Source organism: Pogona vitticeps, chromosome 1 (genome assembly GCF_051106095.1).
Source record: "Pogona vitticeps strain Pit_001003342236 chromosome 1, PviZW2.1, whole genome shotgun sequence".
Lineage (NCBI taxonomy): Eukaryota > Metazoa > Chordata > Lepidosauria > Squamata > Agamidae > Pogona > Pogona vitticeps.
The window spans coordinates 141,927,756-141,947,268 of record NC_135783.1 but is presented as its reverse complement, the minus strand read 5'-3'; the positions used below and the strand labels follow the sequence as shown (position 1 = coordinate 141,947,268).

Genomic DNA, 19,513 nt, shown 5'->3' with positions numbered 1-19,513 from the left:
TCAGGTTTTTGTCTGGTGCTGACATATATATTCAGCGCTTATCCCACGGATGTGTGCTGCTCTTAAAGGAGATTACTGTTCACCACTTAGGCCACATGGACAGGCATTAGGACCCAGAAAACACAGGGCAAGCAGCACTGACCTCACCCCAGCAGGACAAAGGCTTTTTAAAAAATGCTGCTCAGCTGTTTTGTTACTGAGATAGAAATCAAGATAATTAATTTTTAAAAGCTGTTTTTCCTGCCTCAACTTATTGAAATGTTTCCAGAGTGCCAGATATCCATAAGCTTATCCTGTAGCCCAGAGGATGGCAACCCTGCATATATCTTAAGCTTACATCAACAGGATTTCTCTATAATGGATCCTGTTACAGAATATTTCAATTAGCAAAAGAAATCAGCTTTGGTAGGGCAGGGTTCTAACGCAATAATGAAGCTTTGAGCCAACAACCTTTTTATAGAGACCCTTTAAACCTAAATGCTTCACGTTTTATATGAAGGAGCATTCCTTCATCACAAAGGAAAGCAAACAAAGCAAGACAAACCCTCTCACACACATAGTCATAGAATCTTTTAATACTTTACAAAAACAAACAACCTGCATACACAGCTTAATATAATTTTTGTAAACTTCACATGTCTTCTCTTTCAAACAGGTCAATTTAGTGTTCTATATTTTCTTTTGTTTTTAATAAAGACCTTAGTACCATCGTTTTTTAAAAAAAAAATGGCAAGGAAGAGAAATACTTAAACCACTTCTCTGAAACAGAGAAACACAATTTATTCTCACACAGGCCTAGAAGTTGACCTGTGAAAATAAAAGTGTACAGCTGTACAGAGTTTGCATTTGAGCACTTAAAAAAAAACAGGAACAAAAAAAAAATAAAGTGTTGTAAAGACAGTACTTCCACTCACTTCTGGAGGCAGCCACAAAGATGACAATAACAGTGGTTTTGCTTCTTTTAATCAACCAGTTATACAAAAACAAAGGGCACAATCCAGCCAAAGTTAAGCGTCTGGCAGTCCCGCTGAGGATCAACTAGTGAAAGGAAACCCACATGCTCGTCTCTGTACATAAGCGGGACCTTTTAAAAGTGTTCCAATGGAAAGTGCTTAGCTGGGTCCCATCTGAAGGGGTTTGTTTGTTTGCTTTTTTGTAATGCTACAGTGTCAGGATCGGAGGATACATGTACACATAAAGTTTCCAAATAAAACATCCTAGTTGTGCAAAGTAAGTTTCTCTCTCCTTGAGTTTTTTTAAATCTTTTTTTTTGCAAAAGTCAATCATTTAAATTAACCAAACCAAACGGGAAAAGAAAGAAGAGAGAGAACAGCAACCAGAGCAGGCACCAGAAGCATGAAAAACGGGACACCCATTTCTTTCCTTCTTCTTCCTGCTCCTCTCCCTCTGTAATTGGAAGGAGGTCCAAAACTCCCCCCTCCCAAAACACGCATCACAAGAACCCAAAAGGAGGTCCTGTGTTGTGTTTGTAGGTCTCCCAGAGCTGCTAAGACCCAGTCCAGTGTCAAAGAAGAAAGGGGGGGGGTTCAGGCCCCCAGCCCAGAGCAGATTTCCTATGTACACAGAGCAGCCAACCAGCCATCTTTCCTTCCCACCCACCCACCCTCCCTCCCCCCCCCCAGCCCCTCTCTCTCAAAAGCCTCCAGGGAAATGCCAAAGTCCAGCCAAGAGGAAGGGCGGGAACTCCGTCCCCAGGAGCAAGGTGGGGGAGGGGCACAGCTCCAAGTCCATCCATGCCGTCGGGGAGCCTCAGGGCAGGCGGGAAAAGCCAGACCCCCCCCCCCCCCGGTCCTCAGAGTTCGAGGCGGTCCTTGGCCACCCGGGGCTGGTGGACTTGAGGAGGAGCCACTCCGCGAACCACCATGAGAAGAGAGGTGGGAGGGGGCGGCTGGGTACATTCAAGGCGCTCAGCAGGCATTCGGGGTGGGGGGCGCCCCTCTCCACTGGAAGCCCCCCCAAAGTCTTCCAGAGGACCGTCCAGATTGCCGCCTCGGGAAAAGTGCCGCCCGAGCCCCCCCGCCTCCCCCCCCCCACTTTCTTTACGCGCGGCTGCGTCTCCTTCTCTCTCGCTCTGGGCAGGGCTTCCCCCCAAGGGAAGCCTCCGTCCCCGACGCGGCCCCCCTTCCCCACGGCCGCCCAGCGCCGCCGCCGCCGCCGCCCCTGGGGTCCGTCCGTCCGTCCCCCTCCCTCGGGGGGTGAGGGGGGTTAGAGCACCTTGCAGCAGTTGATGCAGCCGTGCTGGGTGCCGTAGCGCTTCTGGAGGGCGGCCCGGGTGGCGGTCTCGAAGACCTCCCGCACGCCCTCCTTGGTCTTGGCCGAGCACTCCAAGTAGTCGTAGGCCTGGATGCGCAGGGCCATGGCGCGGCCGTCCTCGGTGCGGACGGGCTCCTGCTTCATGCGGGCCAGCTCGTTGCGGACGTGCTCGTCGTTGCGCAGGTCCTTCTTGTTGGCCACCAGGATGATGGGCACGTTGGGGCAGAAGTGCTTGACCTCGGGCACCCACTTCTCCGGGATGTTCTCCAGGGAGTCCGGGCTGTCCACCGAGAAGCACATGAGGATCACGTCGGTGTCCGGGTAGGAGAGCGGCCGGAGGCGGTCGTAGTCCTCCTGGCCGGCCGTGTCCCAGAGGGCCAGCTCCACCTGCTTGCTGTCCACCTCGATGTCGGCCACGTAGTTCTCGAAGACGGTGGGCACGTAGACCTCCGGGAACTCGTCCTTGCTGAAGACGATCAGCAGGCACGTCTTGCCGCACGCCCCGTCGCCCACCACCACCAGCTTCTTGCGGATCGCCGCCATGGCCAGCCTCGCCGCGCCCGCCCGCTCAGGATGCGCCAGCAGGGAGATGATCGAGTCGCCCGCGGGATCGGGGCCGGCGGCGGCGGCGGTGGTTCCTCTCGCAGCCTCCCGGGGTTCCTTCGGGCTGGGCACCTGGGCCAGCTAGAGCCGGGAAGGGGGGGGAGGAGGAGGAACCGGGCGGGGCAGCCCTTTCTCGGCCGTGGAGCCCGGGGGGGGGGAAGGGTGCGGAGGCGGGAGCCGCCCACTGGCCGCCGGATAGCGCTACTCTGGCTTTGCGCGCTCTCTCTCCTCTTCCTTCTTCTCCTCCTCTGCCTGCGCGCACGCCGGATCGCCGGTTCTCCTCGCCCAGCCGACCGACGAGGTGGCTCCTTGCCGTCCGTTGCCTTTTGCAACGCTCTTCCTCCCGAGGAGGAGCAGGAGCCGCCGCCAGCTCAACAGGGTCCGTCGGTGGTGCCGCCGCCGCCGCGCCCTCGCAAGCCCCCTTCTCTCCCCTCGCCCGGCTTCTGTCTACTTCATTCCGAGGCACCGCGGCAACCGGACGCGGGTATTTAAAGGGACCGGCGACTTTCTTAATATAGCTAGCCAATAGGAAAGGAGAGGATGAGGTCATCCTCTTGGAGCGAGTTGGGGATTGGCGGAGGCTGCTGCAGGGCGCTGGGGCGGGGCCCCCCAGCGAGGAAGCGACGGGCCGCCAACCAGCCGAAGGAGAAGCGGAGGGGGGCGGAGCCGGGCGGGGAGAGGGGCGGGGCCTCCGCTGCAGTCCGCGAGTCGCCGAGTAAAAGGAAGAGAGGGGGAGGCGGGAGCTGAGAAGCCGGCGAAGGAGAGAGGGAGGGGGGGGCGGAAGGAAGCCCGGGCTTGACCTCGGCCCCCCCGCTCTCCCAGGCCGCGGCCCCAGGGTCAGTCGGTGGCTGGGGGGGGGGGGGAAACGGCTCTTCCAACGTTCCAGCCAACGAGTGACTCATGGAGGTCCCGGTGCAGCCCCCCCCCGCCCTCCTCCCCTCCAACCTCCGGGTTGGCCTCTGATTGAGACGGCCACGGTGCTGGCTCGTTCAGAGATGATCCGCCCCAAAGGAAGCTTCGCAGGAGCTTCCCTTTGAGTTCCCACGGATCTCAGCTTTGTAAAAGTCGTAGCCTGGCCTACTCTGCTTTCTCTCTCTCTCTCTGTGTGTGTGTGTCTCGTGTTGGATTTACTCCAGTGTAAATGTGAGGGTTGGCTGTTCCTTGAGCCGGCGAAAATGGGCTAGGCAACAAGTGGCCCGCCAGAGCTTATCCATCCATCCATTGATCAGGGCATAGTCAGAATGAACGTACGAAGAAGTCCAGTTTCCCCGATCCAGCGAGACGGCTCTCAAGTTTACACTCAAGTTTACACTTGAGTAGTCCAGTCTTCTCCGCTTGTGGCCGTGGTGGAAGGGGAGGAGGAAAGAGACGAGTGTGATCTCTTCTAAATGCCTGCGCTTCCCAGGTTGGCAGGACTTTCTCCGGTTGTGTTAGTTCCCCCCCCCATACACACACACAGACACACACACAAAGCCCCGCCCTGCTCCGCTCCCGGTGCGGATCCGCCGTCGTCGCGTCCTTCATGCAAGGACCCTTGTTGCGGTTTGGAGGGGCGGCTTTCCTCTGGGTCCGCAAGGGTCCCCTCCCGGGTACTGCCCCGGTGCCCTAACGTCAGTGAAACACATTCCCAAGGCAGGTTGAGCCTGGGATAACAACAGTCTTCTCCAGCTGGGAGGTGTTTGGGGTTGACCCTTCACCATCGGCTTCGGTTAGCTGCGGGGAAAAAATGACTAAACCTTACCAGCAGACAGGCGAAGAGTACAGTACCATCTTATCGAGGTTTCCCCGTGATGGAGCGGCCGGTTTCAAAAGGCAGGAGCAGAGCTCCGCGCCCTCCCACAGCCCCGCAAACTCATATGATATACCTTTCCCAAGGAGGTTCCAAAGATGTCCATGTCGGTATCCGCGCACCGACATCCCAGTACCATCACACCGGTGTATCACAGAACACCCAATTAATTCGGATTAGTTGACAGTCACCAAATAGTGAACTGGCAGAGGGTAGTATCCGGATGTTGTTATTGTTTTTCTTTAGGAAAGAAGGGATGAAATAAGCAGAGGGAAAACAGTTCTAAATGGACTTTTTTTGGGGGGGGGGGCTTGGAGGTCCTTGTAAAATTCCTGAATCAGGCAGGGAAATTGCACAATAAAAGCATTGTCTGGAAGCAGCCCCGGTCCCAATCAGCTCCGGAGAAAACCATTGTCTGAGCTCAGCCTATTGACAGGATTACTGTGGGGATAAAGTGGGGTAGCCTGCCGGCCTGCCGGTATGTATGTATGTATGCTGCCTTGAGTTCTGTGGAGGACGGGAAGGATGCCAAAGTGAACACCATGCGAGGCTCAGCCCGCCGCTTTGCATGCAAGCCAGACAGAGCTTGGGCTGTTCCCTTGAAGACGAATGGATGGAATGGCATTTGGAAGCCACTCTTAGCAGAACAGTGGGAGAAGGATGGGCTGAGTCCCCAGAGGCATTATCCTACCTCTGCTCAGTTACAGAAGCCTTTTAGGCTATTCGCCTATTTATTCTTCATAAAAGGAACCTCCCAAATGCAGCTCATTTTGAGCTGCTGTAAGGAATTCTATTACAGCTGTGTTGCATTCTAACACACTCTTACAAAAAAAAAAAATTTAAGGGGCTCCTTTTTAATTAATGCAGAAAAGCCTCTTAAAAGGCAAATATTAACCCCAGGCACTCTGGGAGAGGATGACACTTTTCTGAAAAAGAAAAATCCCTGGTCTGTTTCATCACTTAACTTTCCACTGAAGTAAAGCCTTCTGTGTTCCTTGTGTCTTTCTCACACACAAATAAGTTAAGGATTTCAGGCTAAATGCACTTTGCCTTCCTTACAGGTAGCTACCCTGTTTCCCCGAAAATAAGACCTTACCTGAAAAGAAGCCCAGTATGATTTTCCCTCAAAATAAGCCCTAGTTAAGTGAAACCCCGCCCTCCATCATTGTGCAGCAACCAGAAGATGACATGACTGTATTTGAATAATTGTAGATTGTTGTACATGAAAAAAAAAAATAAAACCTTCCCTGAAAATAAGCCCTAATGCGTTTTTGGAACAAAAACTAATATAAGACCCTGTCTTATTTTTCAGGAAAAGCATTTTATGTATTGGTTTATTTTAATTGGGAATTAACACCCCTCTTCATAATGACCACAGCAGAAAGGAAACCAAATGAATGCAATAGAGATCTGTGCACTGGGAGCACTGTTGAGGTTTTAAATGGTGAGGCAGCTCTGTGTGGAAAACTAGGCTCCTCACTGCAGCAAGAATCAGCCTGGGAGGTTCCTTGTATTGGAGAAAAATAAACAGGGGTCCTGACGTTTCTGAGAATGAAAAAAGAGAAGAGTGGACAGGATGGAATTTGGAGGTTGCAAAGATAATAGAATTGCTGTCTGATTTGTCCTCAGCAGAGCTTGGAAGAGAGGCAGTTCACGACTGGGCTGAGGGGTGCCCCTCAAGCTGGTCCCCAAGCCACTCCTGGCTTAGAACATTCTTTTTCAAGAGTAATCTGTTACTTTTCTCTCTTTTTGTTTTTTACATTTAGACTGTAGAAAAATAACTTGTTGATAATAACTGTTCTTTAAACCCTTTTATTCCTTTAAAAAATTTTCCTTTTTAAACATTGCATTTTTAAAAATCCAAAAATGCCACCCTAGTCCCCCCAAAATGCATTATTACGGGAGTAATGAACAGGCATTACTTACTGGGCTAAAAAAAAAGTAATGGTGTTAATAGCAGGGAGGGCTTGGAAAGGTTACCTTTTTGGACATTCAACTTCCAGAAATCCCAGGCAACAATTAAAAATAGTAGAAAAAGAATAAAAAGCCAGTCAGATGACAATAATCTTTTCCAATACCTTCCTTTTGGCCTAATCACCTCTTCTTGACAACACAGAATAACTTGCTGAATATTCTACCCTTGTTTCTTCCTCCTGTTCCTGTTTGTTACTTAACCGGAAAAAAAGCACGGCTTGACATTTTAGGTTTATTTATCTTTCTGTGTTTGCATCCCACCATATTGCCACCATGGTCTGCAAAAGGAATTCTGTTTTTCTAAGAAGCAACTACATATGTGGAGTCCTTTCTCATCTCATACAGCAAGTCTAGATCTACTTAGATTCTGCAAAGCAGACTTCTTCATCTGCACTCAGACTCCATGCAAAAGGAAAGCGTATACTGTATTGAAAAAGCCAGGAAATAGATCAAGTTGTTGGGAATACTTTGACATGGTGGTACTTGACTTCATCCACACTCCAGAGCCACTGTAAGTAAGGTGGGGATCCTTGCCTGATCCTGGTCTCTCAGGCCTTTGCACAAAGATGGGCAATGTTGCCCTCCAGATGTTTTTGGGCAACAGCTCCCAAGTGGATTGCACAGCTGTATCCCTACTTTGACAGCGGATCCCTCACCCCATTGGTCCATGCTTTGGTAGTCTCAAGGATCAATTACGGTAATGTGCTCTACATGGGGCTGCCCTTGAAACTGATCCGGACACTTCAGCACATGCAGAACATGGCGGCCAGACTAGTGAGGGTAATTAACAAATGCAACACATCTCCCCGATACAGGCCACCTTGCACTGGTTACCAGTTCATTTTCATATCAGGCTCAAGGTGCGGGTTTTGACCTAGAAAGCCCTAAATGATTTGGGATCTCCTTACATGGCAGAACGCCTCCTTCCAAGAGAGGTTGCCCATCCTACCTGTGCATCTCAGGCCAGGCAGCTGAGGATGCCAACCCCAAGCGAGGCCTGGAAGGAGGAAACAAGGAACTGGACCTTCTCAGCACTCGCTCCTCTGCTCTGGAATGAACTACCACCTGAAATCCGCCTGGCTCCCTCTCTGGGGACATTCAGGAAATCTTGAGAAACCTTCCTATTCCAGCAGGCTTTTGAAATTATGTCATCTTAAAAACTCTACTGAGAATGTATTTTTAACATCTCTAGCCTCTCCCTGATGTTAAATTAATTTTAAATTTGCAGTTTCTCTGAAATTTTTGTTTTGTTTTGTTTTATAGGCCACCTTTCTGGGGACTTATTTATTTGTTTTGTTTTGTTGTTATGTACCACCCAGAGTGACCATTGGTCAGATGGGCAGTTTAGAAAACAAACAAACAAACAAACAAAGCTTTACCATTGACTACGCTGGCTAGGGGTTGTGTGTCAAAAACATCTGGAGGCCACCAGTCACCTACCCTTACTTTAGCAATAAACATAGCCGTATCTATCAGGTGCATAAAACCTTTGTCACCCTCCTCTGTGTGGGATGTTTTCCTCCTTCATTTCTGTGTGTCAGACTACAAGCACTGACAAATGTGGCTAGGTAAACAAGCGTCATTTCCCCAAGAACCCTACTAGATGAATCCACTGGAACATCTGCACGTTTCATTTAACAGAAATTATTATTACGACAAGCACTATCATGTTTTGTTCTCAACAATACCTACATTTGGCTTGATTTATATGAATCCACCCATGTCTCATCTGTTTGCATGTATTACTCAATGGGGAAGCAAAGAACAGGTGTTAAAGCTGGCCATTTTTGTTGGGGTTTCATGCCACCTGGTGGCCATACTCATGCAAGAAATTATATGTGCTTCTGTTCATTTTTAAAGAAAAGTTTTTTGGTCATGGAAAACAAGAGCAGTAAATGCTGATGAAATATGCCCTTAGTTTTGTTTACAACTGCTTCTTTTCAGCCAATGAGCTGCCTTTCTGCAACTAAAGCTTGGGAAAGTTATTCTGTTGGTTTATACTTCCTGGAACCACCACCCCAATCAGCATAGCTGCAGTCGGAAATGAAGTCCAAAACCATAATTCTTCCAAGCCCTGTCTGTAATTGACACAAGAATGCTGGTGGTAATTGACACCAGTTCTATCTGTGGTTGACACACACCGGTCCTCTCCCATGGAGCACTTGCTTTTCATACATAAGTTCCCAGCTTCAATCCCTGGCATTTTTAGATAGGGTTGGGAAAGATTCCTAGAGATTGGCCCTTGCCAGTCAGGGCACACCTGTCTTCCTATCAGTCCTGGTCAATGGTGAGGGATTCTGAGAGCTGCAATCTAAAATCTGGAGGAAAAAACAGACTGGAGAAAGCTGATGTTGTCAGTGCTGAGCTAGATGGGTCATTGCCCCTGTTTTCCTAAGGAAACCACGGAGTAAATGGCTACATCCCAACACAACCTGTAAGCATAGGGATAAGCCCCCTGGTTTCTGCAGGAGCCTGTGTATATAGTTAGCTTGTGGCTAGATGGCACCAACATCAAAGCTGGAAATGCAGGAAGTTGTGACAGGTACATCACCTTGTTCAAATGCTGTGTCCTGACTAAGAACAGTTCATAGAGTACAGGACTGTGAAAAATAGTACAGTTACATCTCCTTCACCCATGTGGAATTTGGGGTATGGCTTAGAGCTCAATGCAACTTGACCCTCATGACTGGGAGATACGCTCGAAACACGTAAACGGTGTTTGGAGAGAAGACCTTTGGCTGTCTGTGCTGGTCATCTCTTCAGCTGGCAGCAAAGTCATTGAAGCAACAATATGGCAGAGATGGATAATGAAGGGCAGTGTAAGATGGTCAACCCTGTGAGAATAGCTCTTCTCTTGAAAAAGCAAAGGAAGTACAATAACCAAAACAGCAGCTAGTTTAAGAATAGTGATAAAGCTATCTCATGTTAGCTCACATTCTGCAAAACCAAGATGCTGGAAGCTAAAGCAGATGTGTTTGCGAAGGCTAAAGAAGTTGCCTTAACAGATGTGGCCCATGACGTGTTTCCAGTGTCATAGATGGCACTTCCTGACAGCCCTCCATATTCCCTCACTTTGACTTGGCCTTTCCATCTTAAACCCAGACGTGTAGGATGGAATGCCTGGGATTGTCAAAGATACCCAGTCTCGTCCTGGTCTTGTATTGCTTTATGAAGCTCTTCTGGGATCTTATGAGTTGACCTACCCCCAGAGCCTGAATATCAAACATTACAATAATGTTACCTGTAACCTGTTGCTTTTTGAGGTAAAGGGGGCATAATGACAGGTTTCTTAAACTATAAAACTAGTAACATTGTTACTTATTTTAATGTAATGGCAGATGTTTATTCCTTACTATCAGAATTAGAGATGGGCACGAAGCAAAAAAAGTAAAAAAACACTAATTCATCCATTTGTGTTTGTCAAAGGTGCTGACCCCGAACAAATATGAATCCACGAATTCTTAGCAAATTTTGAGTCATTGAGTCGTCTCAATGTTTATTTTTTTGAGAGGCACCCAAGGCACCAAAAGACACCCCTGTCCCTTACCACCTTCCCACTGTCCCTGTCGCTTCCCTACCTGTAGTTGTCACTTGCTCCTCTCCTCTGCTGCAGCTGGCATCTTTAAAGGCAACCTGGCTGGCTCTCACAGGCTGGCTGATATGTTGTTATAGGGTTGGCCAGGTTGTCTCCCTGCATGTCCCCAGCTGAGAGGTGGGGACATGCATGGAGGCCACCTGGCTGGCCAACAGGCCCACTGCCTATAATATTTATTTATTTATTTATTTATTTATTTATTTATTTATTTATTTATTTATATATTTATTTATTTATTTATTTATTTATACCCCGCCCATCTAGAACAAAGTCCACTCTGATAATAATAGGCAGCTGGCCTCTTATATGTACCTCTTTTACATCTATGAAGTGTGTAGGCCATGTTCAAAACTTGTTTTCATGTTCCTCATTACTGGCAACATTATTAGTAGTGCTGGGAATCACAGCTACGAGCACCATACCCCATGTCCAAACAGCAGCTTTTGCATGTGCTGTTTTGCCCCTGCATGACAAAAAAACTACACACAACATTTATTTTTCTTCACAGTATGTGATGGGACTTTGTCTTTTAACAATAGTTCATCCTACTTGCACTTACATGGAAGATTTATTTAAGGATCTCCTCCTTCTCCTGATTTATAGTCCAACATGATCCATGCATGTTCAGAAGACCCACTGACTTTAGTGGGACTTATTTAGAAGTATGTAGAGGATTGGCAGCTCATGATGTCTAAAGGCATCCGCGTGACGTTGGGTCTTATAGACATTGCAGTGCACACTACTCTTGTCTGGTCATCTGAAAATTAAGCCTGTCTGAAGAAATCCATGTGGGTGCCAGGTGCATGGCTAGGGAAGACTGCTATCTAAATATACTGTTTAAATATTTGAATGGCTGTTAGAAATCTTTGAAGGATAATGTATCCTTTCTATAGTTTGTCAAAACATCACAGGCATATGAAGGCAGATTCAACAGTTAGCTTTTCAGGCACAGCTACCATAAACAAGCATCTGCGTTCTCCTTGATGTTCTGCTCTGATCACTCACAGTTGCTGCTAGCCTCAGAGTTCTTGGGAGGAACAGCCTGTAACAATGATCCCAGCGATTAAAGAGAGCTTGATGTTGAGATCCGATATTTCAAGAAACAATGCCTTCCTTTTGATTAATGGAAGAGTCCTCGTTTGCTCTTCCCTCCCCTACTCTTATCCACCAACTTTGCCAATCGGGAGCCAAGGTGTAATTTCTAAAAAGGGATGATGATCCCATCCATCCTCCTGAGTAGTAGCGGCTCTGACAGGGTTTGAAATTTTATGTGTATAGAGTGTTAAAATAACTTGGGGGTGGGGTTATACAAAATAGCCCTGAAAATGAAGGTGGTTTTAAAATTGAGGCTTGAACAATTGCTTAATACAGTCATTCCAAAACAATTAGCTAGCTCTCCAACTGAACAAGGTCACTGAACAATAACATCCAGACAGCTGAGCTGTTTAGGTTACAATTTGTAAATATAGAGAAGGCATTTGTAGGTCTTATGGTTTGCACTCGCCATAATTAAAATATTCTAGCTTTCCAGGATTCTGGGATTTCCAGATTTTTTAAATGCTACAGTCCTTTGTTACTCCACGCTCTGGAAAAAAAAAATTAGACATACCAATGGTATTATTGCCATAGTGGCAGCCTGTCAGATTGTAAATTGCAATCTTTTGGAATTACAGTAGTTATATAGCTATCTACTGATTTTTTTCCCCTTCAACTTCAGACTGCTGGATCTCTAGACTCCTGGAAAAAGGGATTGTTTACAGATTGGGAGGAGTTCTGAATATCTGCAAGAAGTATAAATGTAGGGAAACAAGACATAAACACAGGCAATTAGAAGTCATATGCCATCACAACTGCATTTTGGGCACCAGACATCAAAGAACAACAATCATGTAGCACTGCACCAGCTTCATTTCCAAAAGTCATCAACACAATCAATATGGATTTTCCTTCATAGATTCAAATTGGTTTGCCTGAGTGAGCATGTAGAATTATTTTGTATGCTCTTAATAGTTTAGAAGCTAAAAGGTGGGTGTTTTTTTTTCTTTATATATATTTTACTTTTTACAACTTTGATATTTTGAGAATGTATGATCCTGCAATTTTAAAACATGATTATAGGATGATTTAATTTCTGCCTACAACTCAAGTTTTGTTTTTGAATGTGCTTGTTTGCAACTTCTCATAGTTGTAAGAATTTTGGATGGCAATCACATATCCAGTTCTTCACAAGGCGCAAGTCTGTTAAGCATTTATGCCTACAGGTTTTTTTCATCTTACAACAGCTGTAAGACTGTTGAATATTTGGGGTTTTATTTTTGACCATATGGAATATAGAAGTAATAGAGACATTAAGCTTGTAGAACTAGACAAGCTGACATTGCCCAGAATCATTGCAACAATGGAAAGACTTATACCTTAATACTCAGGTGAACTTTCATATGATTGTCAGTGATTGGTTTCATTCTAGAATTAACCCTTTTTTGACATAAATGCCTGTTGTGATGTACACAGGCTTCTGATTTTTCCCTGGAAATCTATAAAGTTGTATAGGATTCTTAGGGAGAGGTTCAGGCATCAGTTTATCTGATCTGACAGCTCCTTATCATTTTGTTATATTTAAAGAGTAGTTATTTTATCAAGAGAAAAATGAGAAGTGGCACTTGTTTCTATGAGCTCCTTACAGCTCTAAGCCCCTTTTAAAAGGAAATGTAGCCTGTTAAATTGCAAGAAATATTATGTAAGGAGTGAGAAATACAGTGGTGCCCCACTAGACGATTACCTCACAAAACGACAAATCCGCATGATGATGAGTTTTTGCGATCGCTATAGCGCTTCTCAAAACAGTGTTTCCTATGGGCGATTTTCACTATACAATGTTTCGGTCCGTGCTTCGCAAGATGGTGGGTTTTTTTTTCAGGACCGATGCTTCGCAAGACAATTATTTTAACAGCTGATCAGCGATTTGCAAAATGGCTGCCCTATGGGCGATTTTCACAAAACGACAACTATTTTCCCCATTGGAATACATTAAACGGATTTCAATGCATTCCAATGGGGAATCGCATTTCGCAAGATGATGTTTTCACAAGACAGCGATTTCAATGGAACAGATTAACATCGTCTTGCGGGGCACCACTGTACTTTCTGTAAATGATACTTTCTTTTCCCATTTCTTTATTTTTGATGTTCTGGCAATATACCAATTAAAAAATTACTCTTCTCTTCTTCAAAAAGACAAACATGCTATGAGCCTTGCATCTGTCCCTCGGAATAAGCTTCACTGAGCTTAGCAGGACTTGCATTTGAATAGAAGCATGGAGGATTGTTCTGTTAAGCATGGTTTCAAGCAAAGTTTTCTAAACTGCTGGGTGGCACTGCAGCTTCCCTCATCTCCATCCAGCATGACTACCATTCCTAGCCAGATAATGGGACTTGTACAGTAGTTTAAAAAGCCTCTGAAAGGCATCATTTTGTTGAGGAGGATTGATGAGATGAACAATCAGTCTGGAATCAAAACAGCTATGTAAGGGCTTTACTATTGGTTTTGGGGGGTTGTTTTTTGTTCTTGGTTTTGCTTTGTGTGTGTGTGTGTGTGTTTTAAGTCACAAAAAAGCAACAGACTACATAAGGAACAACATATTGAAGCCCTTTTGAAAATCAGGAAGAGTAACAGTAATGGAATAGTTGGGGAACCTTTTTTAACAGGTTATGCAACAAATTATTTTTAAAAAGCAATGTTATAAGCTGTGATGGTAACCTTAGCTACCAGTTACATAAAAGGCAAGGAAATCCGGTAATAAAATTTGAAATCACACAATCTTTTCCACTGTTTCTCCTCACTGTAAATAAACCATTTTCTACACATTATAATGCAGGTAACCCAAAGCATTTCTCTCTTCAAATGCAATCCTCCATGTGCTTGTAAACCAAAAATTATGTTGCAAAATGAATCTACATTTTGTTTCTTCCCTTGCACCACTCTTTAGATTGATGCTTAGCCCTAGTTTGGTTTTTTATATTTAGACATTCTTAGAACGCTTCTCTAAACAAGCAATAACTTAACCCACCTACACACCTTCCTACTCTCCCAAGCCTAATATTCCTTCTGATTGTTATCTTTGGATCATATGTTTTACAGATCAAAGTCCTGCTACAGTTGCATAAGCCAAAGCTACACATATGCGCTTGTGCCATATCAGCTGACAGCAGTAACTTTGAATTAAGGTGAACTTTAGAATAGCAGATACTTTTCTGTAGGTCTCAGCATTTTTTTTCTTCAAGGTACCAATGATGATACATTGCCTTACAAATATGGCCATGCAAAATGTATTTTATTTTCTATTTATGTGATCAGTTTTTCAGACTATAGTCTTTCCAAGCTGCCTTACCACATGAAAACAATAGAATGTAACACATACATTAATAATGTTATTTTAAAAGTAAAAGAATTTAAATAAGATCTGTTACTGTGAAATTTCAAAATATCCATCAACAGAACATTCAGTTAAAGTCCTGGAAGAATAAATTTTTTTTAAAAAGCATTTAAAAGCAGACACAGATGGGCCAGACGCCTAAGTCACATGAGGGAAATAGATTGGAAAAGAACCATCATGTAAAGGCCCTGCCTCTAGCACTTGTCAGACTCACTGATTTGAGTTATATGATACAATTTGGAGAACTTGAGGGACTTTATTATGAAAATTCCAGGATACTTCTTATAACTACAGTAAAACTCCCATATCTATTAGCAGAGTGTGGAAACTGATTTAAAACCTCCAGCTATGTTGCAGAGAGAGAGAGAAAAGTCCTGACTTTGACCTACAGAGCAGATTATTATAACTGGATGTCTCCCACATATGTACCACTTCTCATTGTTAATTAGTTTTACCTCAATTGGCAATATAGTTTCAAAGGTTCAGTCTGTGACTCTGGTGTTGAGAAACAATAAAATATGTTTCTGTTTTACTCATAAATCTTCATATATACCAACATAACAAATAAACATATTTACTTTTTACACAGTATGAGATCTTAGCTGGCTAACTTCATTATTTGACTAACTGACTTGTTACATAAACACTTCACACAGACTCGTAACTGCTGACTCCATAACTGTCAAACTCTTCACACACCGGGAACACTGAGATTGCTAATTGACACAGAACCCTGACTAGAAAAAGGAGGGGAAAGAAATGTGAGGTATAGGGAGAATAACTGACTGCTACTATGTGAGTGATAATCATTCCAAACTCCCTTCCATCCAAACCTCTTGAAGGCCTATATAAATGCTATAACTCCAACAGTATCTATGGGAACGGACTCCACAGTTTCACTATCTGCAGTTTGCCACATCCCTATATACAACATACAAGGATGACCCCTTGTGGCCTTTGTCCTGATCCTTTGCCTAGATTCCCTCACATTCACGGTTTCAGGCATCCTATATTTGTCTACTTAGACATCCTATTAAGATCAATGGACTTACTCCCAGAAAATGGATCTATGGAATTGCAGCCATATTGCATTATTTTTATGTAGGATGAACTGAGAAGTTGTCACAATAGGAGTAAAATTGTTATTGCCATGTGACATGAGAGACCCTCCCAACATCCTCTTTGGAAGTCAGTCTAGTCCACCCTAGTGCTCATATTAAAATGTAGTAAACAATGACTAAAATCCTATTGTTTTATGCCTTCAAGAGGCAAATGGGGTAACTTTTGGGGAGAAGGGGAATTGCCGCAAGGACAAATTCAGGGTAGACAATATTTGTTGCGTGTTGAATCATGCAACCCAGCACACAACAGATAATGTCTGTGCTGCTTTTATTACTTTGAGCCATTCCTCTCCAAATGTTATGCTGTTTGCATGACACTCATAGGCTTAACTAATAGGATTTCCACCCCTTTCTTTAAAAAGACTTGTTTTATTTAAATGTGACTTTAAAATTTTTCCTATACAGTATATACATTTTAAAATGGATTTGATTTGTATAGTAACACCTGAATCGACTCCAGTAGAACAATATAAAGCCATGATATCTGAAATATTCCCTTGAACTCAACTGTGGGACTTGACGTGGATTCTATATATGCATTATTAACTTCATGGGAAGCAAGTTGTTATGGTCTATATTTTGTCCATCCTGGAGATGGTACACACTCCAGAACTGAAAAGGCACATCTCAGAAATACCTATTTATTTATTTATTTATTTGACTTACATGACTCCCGTTTAGATATAGTCTACTCTGGGCGGCTCACAAAACACAGAGTAAAAACAATTAATATATAATGACAATTTGAAACATTTACACAATGGACGATAGTTAAAAATAGAGGAAGAGAAGAACTAAGTTAAGTAATGCCCGGAGGGAAGGCCTGTCTATATAACCAGGTCTTGAGTTGGTTTTTAAAAATGCCCAGCGAGGGAGCCAAACAGATCTCGGGGTGTGGGGGGAGTTTGTTCCAGAGACTGGGAGCCACTGCTGAGAAGGCCCAGTGTCTTCTTTTTTCTTTCTGGGCCTCCCTCGATGTTAGGCTCCTCAGTCGCCCCTCCTGGCTAGATCGGGTGGTACAGGTAGATCTAGGTGGGAGGAGGTGTTCCGCCAAGTATTGAGGTCCTAAACCCTTAGGGCTTTGTATGTGATCATTAAAACTTTGGAATCAATGCAGAATCAAACGTGCAGCCAGTGCAGTGCAGCCAGAGTGGGAGTGATATGTTGATGTTTCCTAACCCCACTAAGAAGTCTGGCCGCTGCATTCTGCACCATTTGGAGTTTCCGCATCAATCTCAAAGGTAGTCCCACGTAGAGTGCATTACAGTGGTCTAATCTCGAGCGCATGGACCAAGGTGGTGAGTTCCCCCACGTCAAGAAAGGGACACAGCCAGGCAATCTGCCAAAGATGGAAATAGGTGGTACGGACTACTGACGCCACCTGAGTTTCCATGGTGAGCGCCGGGTCTAGATGTATCATCAAGCTGTGAAACTCACTCTTTGCAGTGAGAGTCACCCCCCCCCCAAAAAGAGAGGGAGTTTCCCAAACTGCTGACGGTCCACCCACCCTTAGGACCTCCATCTTGTCCAGGTTCAGCCTCAGCCCATTTTCTGCATCCATTGCAGTACAGACTCCAGACAGTGCTGAAGGGACAGAACAGTATTCACTGTAGTTGGAAAAAAGGAGATGTAGAGCAGAGTGTCATCAGCATACTGATGGCACGATGCCCCACACCCGCTGATAACCTCTCCCAGCGTCCTCATATAGATATAAAACAGCATTGGGGAGATAGTTGAGCCCTGCGAAACTCCACAATTGAAGCTCCACAGGGCTGAATCCCTCTCCCCAAGCTGAACTCTCAGAGAGTGGTCCTCCAAGAAGGATCGGAGCCAGGCAAATGCCAGGCCACCAATTCCCAGCTCGGAGAGCCTCCTCAGAAGGATACCATGGTCGACGGTATCAAAGGCGGCTGAGATATTGAGGACGACCAACACAGACGTTTCCCCCCATCGGCCTCCCTCAATAGGTCATTTCCCAGGGCAACCAATGCAGTTTCTGTACCATGGCACGGTCTGAAGCCCGACTGGAACAGATCCAGGGCATTTTTTCATTCAAATGTGCCTGAAGCTGATCGGCCACCACTCTCTCGACTACTTTACTAATGAAAGAAACATTGGCGATGGGCCAATAGTTGCCAATATCGTCTGCCACCAAATTAGGTTTCTTTCTTATGGGCCTAATGAGTATCCTCCCTGCCCTCAAGCGCTTTGTCTACAATATCTGGCATCACAGGCTGAAAGAGATCGAAACTTACCAGGCAAGGTGGAGCGCTGGACATTTCTGCTCAATCCACTGTATCCAAAAAAGGAGAGAGCTCCCGGCAGATGGCCTCCACTTTAGATTTAAAGAATGCTGCAAATTGGTCGGGTGGCTGACTATACGGAAAAGTTCCGCCTGCTGATTTGAAGCCTCACTTATCCAGTTAGCGAATTGAGCTTGACTAGCAACCCTTATCTTAGCACGATAACAGTTAGTCGCGACCCTGACAGCTACCTTATTGTGATCCGTCAGTTTCTGTCTCCATATGCACTCTAGCCTTCTCCTATTTTGCTTCACTGCTCGTAGCTCCTAATTAAACCAGGACGCAGGCCGAGCTCTGCATTGGAGAGGGCGTTTAGGAGCGATCGTGTCTACAGCCCTGGTAGCGGATGTAAAGCAGCCATTAGCCAGAGCCTCAACAGGAGCACCAGTCAGATCTACCTAAGGCTGCTTCCATAATTTTGAATTCATGATGTACTCATATATTCCCCATAGACTGGCAACATTTGACCCTCCAGAAGTTCCAGACGTCAAATCTTATCATCCCTTTTCTTCGGCCGTCCTTGGTGGGGCTGATGGGAGACAAAAGGAGGCCAAAACATCTGGATGACCAAAGAAACTTTTTTCCTGGTTCAGGTAAGACGTACACAAGGGGAGAGGTGCTCTGTGCTCCTCTCATAGCAACCATGCAAATATTTGATCAGTTCATATCCCTTTCTGTTGGGGCAACTTCCAGAAGTAGCTGAAGGTGCAAAGTGAGCCTCTTTAAGCATGTGGGGTGACACTTGTAATGGACGAGGGGGAAATAAAAGATGACACCACTGAAAACAAACAAAATGACGTAGAGGAACTCAATCTGAGGCTGGTCTATGATGGGTGCCAGCACCAGATATACAGACATCAGCAGGAAAAGCACAGGTATGAGTATGGGGACCTGTGGAAAGAGAAGATATGTTAATGCAGCCCATGTACTCAAGAGGAACTCATAGGTAGCCAGTGGCAGCAGGCATGAGAGGTGTCTCTAAATGTAGTTCCAGCTGCCTCATGTACCTGAGTCAAAAAGTAGCTTAGCAAGAGAACTCACAGCTGATTAAACAGGTGCAGCCTCCAAGGAATAGTTGCTCCAGGGAGCCCTGCTGGTCCAAGGAGTCAATAAGACTCCATTTTGTTCCCTTTCTCTCATGTCTCCTTTCTTCTGTCCCAATATGGTGGCCTTGGAATGCCTGACCATGGATTAATTTTAAGGGGAAGGGGTCATTTGTCAGGGGACATCTTGGGACCATACTTTTGAACACTTACAAATCTTGGGGTTTACCGAAATTTCCTCATTCTTCCCACTTATATGGAGATGGTGCCAACTTGGCTATAAAAGCAAATTACACTTAGAGCCTACAAACAGGAAATACAGTGAATAATTATCAAAAAGCCTCAGTAAAACTGGGCGGTCTGTTCTGTTGGAGTTTT

General features: G+C 45.2%; 2 protein-coding genes across 2 annotated transcripts in view; both read right to left on the bottom strand.

Moving 5' to 3' along the window:
• Nucleotides 1-557: 557 nt before the first annotated feature.
• Nucleotides 558-3,360, bottom strand: RHOB (ras homolog family member B). The gene has a single exon (XM_020784287.3). The coding sequence runs from the start codon at nt 2,815-2,817 to the stop codon at nt 2,227-2,229; it is 591 nt and encodes a 196-aa protein (XP_020639946.1). The 5' UTR covers nt 2,818-3,360; the 3' UTR covers nt 558-2,226.
• A 1,817-nt stretch (nt 3,361-5,177) lies between these two features.
• LOC110074256 (b(0,+)-type amino acid transporter 1) overlaps nt 5,178-19,513 on the bottom strand; it is a 38,259-nt gene continuing 23,923 nt past the window's right edge. Inside the window, exon 6 of the mRNA XM_020784290.3 lies at nt 5,178-18,983. Within this exon, the coding sequence (XP_020639949.3) occupies nt 18,750-18,983 (234 nt within the window). The 3' untranslated portion in view covers nt 5,178-18,749. The remainder of the gene's footprint in view (nt 18,984-19,513) is intronic.